This window comes from Lytechinus variegatus, chromosome 4 (assembly GCF_018143015.1).
Source record: "Lytechinus variegatus isolate NC3 chromosome 4, Lvar_3.0, whole genome shotgun sequence".
NCBI lineage: Eukaryota > Metazoa > Echinodermata > Echinoidea > Temnopleuroida > Toxopneustidae > Lytechinus > Lytechinus variegatus.
Genome location: NC_054743.1, coordinates 45,584,030 through 45,592,593, shown reverse-complemented (window position 1 = coordinate 45,592,593; position 8,564 = coordinate 45,584,030). Strand labels below are relative to the sequence as shown.

Here is an 8,564-nt window from a genome sequence, read left to right as displayed (position 1 = left end):
TTACCATCATAACTTTGAAAGTTTATGGATCTGATTCATGAAACTTGTACATAAGAGTAATCAAGTATCACTGAACATCCTGTTCCAGTTTCAGGTCACATGATCAAGGTCAAAGGTCATGTAAGGTCAATGAACTTTGGCCATGTTGGGGTTTTTTTGTTGAATAACCATCATATCTCTGTAAGTTTATTGGTCTAGTTCATAAAAAGAGGACATAAGAGTAACCATGTATCACTGAACATCTTGTGCGAGTTAGAGTAGTATGCAAAGTCAGCACTGCTGCTATATTGAATCGCGTGATGCAGGTGAGACGGCCAGAGGCATTCCACTTGTTTGTATATTCCATAGCTGTTTTACCATGAAAACTGTCATACAGCTTAGTGTCTTATTGTGCTGTTCAAATTAATTAAATATGATTTCAATACACACTGAAGTGTAGGATTGTAAAGTAATTTTGAATTCATTTTCATGCTACTATCTTATCAGATTGAGATTCTTGATCTCAGAGAGAATCTCAGTCAACGTCCGTTTGCATGCGTGATCTCGCTAAGTTCATCTGTAAGATGAATCATCTAGAGAAGCTCAAACTCTACGGTCAGTATCATGATGACTTCTACTCAACAGCATCATCGATGGCATCAACTACAAAGGTAATATATAGTAAGAGGTCTTTATACGTAAAGGGTCAGTAATGAAACCATAATGCTCTTCAAATTGTCTATTGATGATGCGATGCCCTTTATAAATTAAAATTGCCAGTATCACTTTGCAATGAATCTTTTCTTGAATTGTTATTGAAATCAATTGTAATTTAATAGTCAATAGTCAACAGGTCCTTACCAAAGAAAATTAAGGAATCATTCCATAATTGTTTCTCTTTTCATTTTTATTTCTTAGAATCTGCGAAAAACAGATTTATCAATAATGCCCCCATTAACTACTTTATGTGGCCAAATTCTCTCAATCAATTAACGTAGCTTCTAAATTGTGCTTGATGCAACCGAATTATATCCCACGAAAAAAATATTTAGAATTATTTTCTTTTTCTGTTTTATTTATCAAATTGATTCTTCACTCGCGTAAATGAGGTCCAAGTAGTGGGGGATGATAAAAAAATATAAATTTTAATGACATCCCACACCAAGGGCTATGTATAAGGGTACATATGTACATAATACTACAATTTTTCATATAACGATGTCTTCGTGGCTATCATGGCTATAAAGTAATGATTTACAATTAATATCAATATGCGAGCGAGCGAAACGATTGATCAAATTTTCAGTAGTTGTAAAATGATTCCCAAAAACCTTTTTCAAGTGGTGTGTCTTTTATCACATCACGGGCAATGTACACGTGTGTATATACTTTGTGTACTTTGTGTTAGCTTATAACTATATGAATATCAAAATGCGAGCGAGCAAATTTTAAATACTAGTAGTTGGAGAATAGAATGATGACCAAAAACCGTATTCCAAGTGGTGTGTAATTATGGGAGAAATCCAGCGAGTGAACGTAGTGGGCGAGCCTTGGAAAGTTGTTTCAGTCGTTTAAAATGTTGTGAATAGTACAGAGGATGATAAAGGTAAATTATCAATAAATTGAACTACAGAAGAAAGGGGAAAACATATGAAGAGTAAATAAGTATGACAGTCAATATTTTGTGCAATGAAAACTCATTTCCTCACTGGTCAGAGGTGACATGAGAATGAAAAGGAGAATCATTATTATGGGACTAAGGGTGATAATGAATGAAATGATTATTGGTCATTACAGCCACAATATAAACTTCCAAGAACGAATAAATATCACAATGGTGAAAATTAAAAGAAGAATATTGCAGAAAGGAAAGATTTTGAATTATCTTAAAGATTGTATTGGGAGGTGATGCATCATTCATGTTTTTTTAGATTGTTATGGAATTAAATGTAATTAAGTGTCTCCTACAAAAGGGTGAAATTGTAAAGTGTGTGGTAAGTATTGCTGTCCCAACTTCCCTCGTTGTGTTTCATTATTGGCATTGATTTGGTCAGTATCTCATCGTACTGTTAACCTGAAGTAGAGAGTATGCCTGTATCTTTGTACAAATTATCCCCGCTTCCACAAAGACGCCAAGATAGTATGACCCCTTCCCGTCACGTCAGTGTATTCAAAGATTTTTTGACTGGTTTATGCTCAAAGTTATAAACATATTCAAATGACATTTGTAGCAACTAAAAGCATTAACAGTACATAGTAATGATCATTAATCGTCTCTGTTCCAAATTGTGCCCCCGCGCTCCCCCCCCCCCCTGACTGAAAGTGATAACGTGGTTTTTTTTCTTGTGAAATTTATTTTGTACAAAGTAACCTTACATTTGGGGTAATAATCTTCTTTTTTTGGAGGGGGGGTTAGATTTCTCGGGGGAAATGCCCCCCCCCCCCCCTTGGAAAGTCCTGGATAAGCCCCTGGTCCGCCTACTTTTGGGGAGAGATTTTTCACCCATGGCGGGAGTTGTTCTTTTCTCTTTATTTATTTCTATTCATTCTGATATTGTACTTTGAATATTGTATGATGATTATTTTCAGTGTACATATATATAATATTGTTACGAGTATCATGTTCCTGAAAATGGAATGAACAAATATGTAAAAATAACTTTCCGGTAACCTGAAATTGCAATGTTAAACATATACCCTGAACAATTATCTAAATAATACTAATTCTTTTACCATGATTACTGAAATATCAGATCTGTGTATTATTTCGTAAATACAATCAACGACAGGTAATTACAATGCTCATAGTTACAAGTGATTTTAACTTTCATTTGATATTACTATTATAGCAAATAGACACTCTTGATCTCTATGCTGATCCCAGTGAACGTCCGTCTGCATTACGTCACCTTGCTCAGTCCCTTTGTACATGTTGTAAGATGAATCAGCATCATGATGACTTCTACTCTTCATCATCCTCGATGGCCTCGACTGCAAAGGTAATATCTAGAAGGAGGTACTTACATTCAGAAGTAGCAGTACTTGAAATCAAATCATAGATTTGTTCCCCCCCCCCCCTTTTTTTCTCTACTAACACCAACTTTAAAAGGTGTGGTAATGTTGCGGTCCTATTGAAAATCATTTTTTGTATACATATATTAGGATTTGAGGTTTTTTCAGTTCTTTGTATAAGTCCTGATTTTGGATGACTATGTAGTTGGTCGCTTAAGAATATCATTATTTCACCTTTTGATAGTCAAACTACAGTTATGGCACAGGGGCATGTCCGTCTGAAAATAGAGCAAAGATATACGTCGAAATCGTCTTGAAGTGCGGTATAGTAGAAAGTGAACATCAGAGTAGGCCTACAGATGAAATGATACAGCAAAATGTTTTTTTTATTTAAAAAAATAAGATAAATGCAAAACAGAAAGAAATGGTTGTCTTCTTTCTCCCTTTTTTTTCGGGGGGGGGGGAATTTTGCCTCTCATGCCATGCCCGCTCCCTTAAAGTATTTTGGTTCATTCCTCCACTGAATTTGATTGCACTGATATATGTACTAGGGAGTGAAAGAGAAATGTGTTTATCTTCTTCAGCCATGAATGTCTAGCCCGTTTTAGACATAATAATGATTATTATAATGATAATAATTATGATAACAATAATAATGTTAATATATTTACCAAATGACGTCACTTCATCTTAATGCTCTTCGAATAGTTGCAATGCATAAAAATGAAAACAAAATAAGCTTATTTCCTGCCCGTTTCCCCCAAATCGGACGTCAAATAGAACTCTGTTCAATTTTATAAACATCTTTATGTACACATCGTGATCGGCATGTAAAGGAGGAAACTGATAAAGCAATCCCTTACATTTTTTTTATTTTGCATGATATATGTCTATTTTTCGCTCTCATTACAATGTTGAATAATGTTTGATTTCTTTCTGATCGAGGTAAATTTCCATTGTTGTGAACTATTTTGATTTAATGAAGTGTTACTGTACTGTGAAAATAAAATATTGCATAATTCGAACAAAATATACAAATATTTATCTACAAAATCGAATATCCCGTTTGTATGCCATGCATAGAAATGTTTTGTGGAAAAAAATATACGAACTTTTAGTGCATAGCTTTCTAGTTTTACATCCAGTTTTGATTGAATTACAGATTCTACTCTTAATTTTGTTCCATTTCATTTTGTTGTGCAATTACTGATCTTCTGTTTGTATTCATAAAATGAAGTATGTTTTTGTAAGAACATGTTGGTTAATGTGAATTTATCATAAAAAATACATTTTGGGGTGCAGAGAAGTGAATACAGAATCAACCTTGGTGTTCCTTGAAATTATGATTAACCTGATAAAAAAATACAATCTTAGTATTTTTCTTGTGATATGGTATGTGTTTTTTCTTTAGCTTGTTATATTGTTTCTCTCTCTCCTGTTCTATTTTGATAATTGTCAGCTGATGGGGTGGTAGTTGATAGATATCATGTTTCCACTAGCATGATCTCTTGTTATTTTTCATTTATTTATTTATTTATTTTGCATCTATCGTAGGATGAATGCAACACGAGGTCAACTGTGACTAATCTGACCGTTACTGATATGGCACTAAGAGAATGGCAGGATTGTGGTTCGATGTTTGACAATGTGAAGAGGATCACCATACAGGTATGGCCCAAGATCAGATGTGACGTCATCCAGAGGATCCATCTACCAGCAGCGACAGAGCTCACTATTCAAACATATGAGTATGGTTGTTACCCAGCTTCTCTCCACGATGATCCCACCTCACTACCCAATGCTCTCCACACGGTCTCATCTCAGCTTGTCAAGGTCACATTCCTAGAACTCGACATCGGTAACTATCAGACCAAACGCATCATTCAAGCTTTCAAATCAACACACGATCTCAAAAATCTGAGGATCCTGGGGTGAGCTATCTTTCCTTTATTTCTATCATCTTTTGATTAGCGATGATCATTTATTGATTTGATTTGAGGTTAAGTTTTTGAAATGTCATCATAACTTAGAAAATATATGGACCAAGTTCATTAAACTTAAACATAAGGCTAATCAAGTATCACCAAACATCCTGCATGAGTTTCACGTCTCATGACCAAGGTCAAAGGTCATTTAGGGTCAATGAACTTTGGCCGATTTGGGGGTATCCGTTGAATTACAATCAAACTTTAATAGTTTTTTAATCTGATTCATGAAATTTCGACATAATAGTAATCAAGTATCACTGAACATGCTGTGCAGGTTTCAGGTCACATGATCAAGGTCAAAGGTCATTTAGGGTCAATGAACTGGCCGAATTGGGGTATTTGTTGAATTACCATCATAACTTTAAAAGTATGTTGGTTTAGTTCATAAAACTTGGACATAAGAGTAATCAAGTATAACTGAACACCCTGTGCGCATTTTAGGTCACATGACCAAGGTCAAAGGTCAATGAACTTTGGCAATAATGGGGGTATCTCTGAATTACCATCATATCTTTGCAAGTTCATTGATATGACTTTTGAAACTTGGACATAAGAGTAATCAAGTATCACCGAATATCCTGTGCAAGTTTCAGGTCACATGATCAAGGTCAAAGGTCATGTGAGGTCAATGAACTTTGGCCACATTCGGGGTATTTGTTGAATTACCATCCTATCTCTGTAAAGTGTATTGGTCTAGTTCATAAAACGTGGAAATAAGAGTAACCAAGTATCGCTGAACCTCTTGCGCGAGTAATAGTAGTTTTCAAAGTCAGCACTGCTGCTATGTTGAATCGCGTGATGCAGGTGAGACGGCCAGAGGCATTCCACTTGTATAATACTGGTACTGCTTAAAATATTCGAACGAGAATTACCGGAATGATTTATTGTCTTGCGTTTATTTTGGGGGTCAGTTTGTTTTGCTGGGCCATGCTGGAAATGGATGGGTAGATGCTCTTCTGCTAAAAATGACAACACCTTGTCTTTGCATTTTATTTTCTTTTTAATTTTATGCACATCTTATGTTCTATATACTTACATTTTAACCTATCAAATGGGTATTCATGTCTTGTAGGTCCATTATTTAACCTTATTTTGTCCCCGCCTTTGCAGGTGATTTTACTTCACTTTCCCTAGAGCCAAACCACAAAATATCAGCCTCCCCATAACACGCAAAACAATTTAATCCAACGAATGCGTCTTCTCTCCATGTTAATACTACTAGATTCATAAGATGTGGGACTGATGAGAGCTTAGATCCTTCTAGCATTGATTCTAATGATGAACATAGGATACAGGTGGAGATAGTACATGGCAAACCAGAGAGGTAAGTCATCAGACCTCATTTTATCAAATATTTTCTTTTCTTTCTAATTGTGCAATCAGATCCCCAGATCCCCTCTCTAAAGGAATTATCTAGGTGTTTGGTAACTACACAATTATATAATATAAAAGTTATTTTACACTTCTACACTTTCCACGGAAAGCTGGCTAGAGACCATTATATTTTCCAATAAATTTTGTGAAATATAAAACCGATCGTCGACATGTCCTTATCATTCTAATCTCATCATAATTCATAATAAATATTTTGACAGAAAGTATGTTTTCAAATACTTGTAGCGGAATAAGAAGCTAAAATTTTGTTCGATTAGTCTGGCCAAAAGGCAAGAAAATAACATTTTAAAAATGCATTCAGGGATGTGTGTGATCACTAATAGAAAAAGCAGATGAGAGAAATAAAGATTGTTGCCAAAGTTGAATTTAAATGACTATTCAAGAGAGAGCATAACCACGTTACCCTAATGATAAGAGCTTCTAATTATGTGTAAAGTTACTTCGTTAGCTTACAATGCATACCCAAAAATGTAACGTTATCTTAACAATTAATTGTAGTAAGATGTGCGTAAAGAATATATTCATCTAATCGCGTTGGAAACTTTAATATTAAAGTCGAAATTAATGAGTGCGTTTTCATCATGGTACACGCTTATTTACTACACTCCCTAGGCTTACTAACTGATGGTCTATTATCACTTGGTCTAATCATCAGATGGGCTAATAACATTCGGGCTAAACCCCCTTACTCCAATTCTCTTTTGGTCTAATGACTACTTGGTCTAATAGCCACTTGGTCTAATGACCACTTGGTCTTAAAGCCACTTGGTCTAATAGCCACTTGGTCTAATGAATACTTCGTCTAAAAGCCACTTGGTCTAATGAACACTTGGTCTAATAGCCACTTGGTCTTATGCCCAGTTGTCACTTGGTCTAAATTTTGGTCTAATTGCAATTTCGTCTAATAGTCGGATGGTCTAATACTAGTTGGTCTAATACCAGTTGGTTCAATCCTCACTTGGTCCATTATTCAGTTACTCTAATGTGCAATTGGTCTAATTTCCAGACAGTCTAACATTCATTTCGTCTACATGCCTCTAATTTGTAAAGTCTGCATGGTGACTTGTTTCCAATTTTCTGGTGAAAGTTTTAAAGTTGCTTTCAGCGTGCCGGCATCAAATCTTCACACGCGCGCCCCGGGGAGTACAATTAGAGCGACATATATTTCATCCCCAACTGAATTTTGAAAATTAGTGGGGATTTTCCAAAGTCTGTGCATTGGGGACGAAAAATATATGGGGACTAAACAAACTTTAGGGACTTTTTGTCTGTTTCAGGGAATTTTCGAAGGTTTTGTGAAAAACAATAAAATTTGATATTTTTCTGTAAAAAACGCAAATATACATGTAGAGGTGGAAAAAATATTATGTTTATTTATCCACCTCTATGTATACGATCTACTGTAGAAATTTAACGGCTGGCTTAATCCAATCACGGTTCCCAACTTTTCAAGTAAACAAAACTCCCTGATTTTTCTCTGATGAAGTTAAAAAATTCCCGAATTATTTCAACCCATTCCTAGTTTCTCACGTTTTCTAAGTGTTATTTCAGTGAATTAAATGTAGTATTCATTTTAGTTATGCCAGTGGCGTAGCTAGGATTTTTTCCCGGGGGGGGGGGGGCACTGGGGGTCCTTGCTTTTTTCAGGGGGGGGGGCACCGGCCATTTTTCCGGTGTGTGTGTATGTGTCCACAAGGGCGGATCCGACTTTCGCCAATAGGGGACAGGGCCCTAAAGTATCTTCACCTATATCAGTCGCTTCTTAGTTTTATACTTAATCTCATAAAACAACATAAACATAAAATAATCTCATAAGCCTTATAAAAAAATGCGAGCGCGAAGCGCGAGCGAATTTGTTATTTTACTTTAATGTATTTTTTCCCGAAAATTTAATTTTCTGGGCAATGTTAAGTGTGATCCTGAACAAGATTCAAATGTACCCCCAAGCGCGAACAGAAATTTTTATCAACTGTTCTAGCATTATCGAAAAGGGACCTGTTAAGGACTGCTTACAGATACCCACGAAAACGGTACATATTTCAATAATGCGAGCGCGAAGCGCGAGCAAATTCTTTGACATTCCGACCTTAAAAAATGGTCATTCTAACTAATTTTTGTATTAATTATTGAGATATGTATGTAACTAAACAATTGATGCGAGCGCGAAGCGCGAGAGGAATAAAATTGAGA

General features: G+C 35.6%; 1 protein-coding gene across 1 annotated transcript; it reads left to right on the top strand.

Moving 5' to 3' along the window:
* Window positions 1–576: 576 nt before the first annotated feature.
* LOC121412718 lies at window positions 577–6,308 on the top strand. Its single transcript, XM_041605491.1, has 4 exons — window positions 577–650; window positions 2,829–2,978; window positions 4,546–4,922; window positions 6,202–6,308. The coding sequence occupies exons 1-4, from the start codon at window positions 633–635 to the stop codon at window positions 6,305–6,307; spliced, it is 651 nt and encodes a 216-aa protein (XP_041461425.1). The 5' UTR covers window positions 577–632; the 3' UTR covers window position 6,308.
* Window positions 6,309–8,564: the final 2,256 nt, after the last annotated feature.

Excerpts from the sequence above, each read along its gene's own strand:
- LOC121412718 (XM_041605491.1), top strand. Across the intron at positions 2,979-4,545 it reads CGATGGCCTCGACTGCAAAG|GATGAATGCAACACGAGGTC; the intron begins GTAATATCTAGA and ends CATCTATCGTAG. Across the intron at positions 4,923-6,201 it reads AAAAATCTGAGGATCCTGGG|ATTCATAAGATGTGGGACTG; the intron begins GTGAGCTATCTT and ends TAATACTACTAG.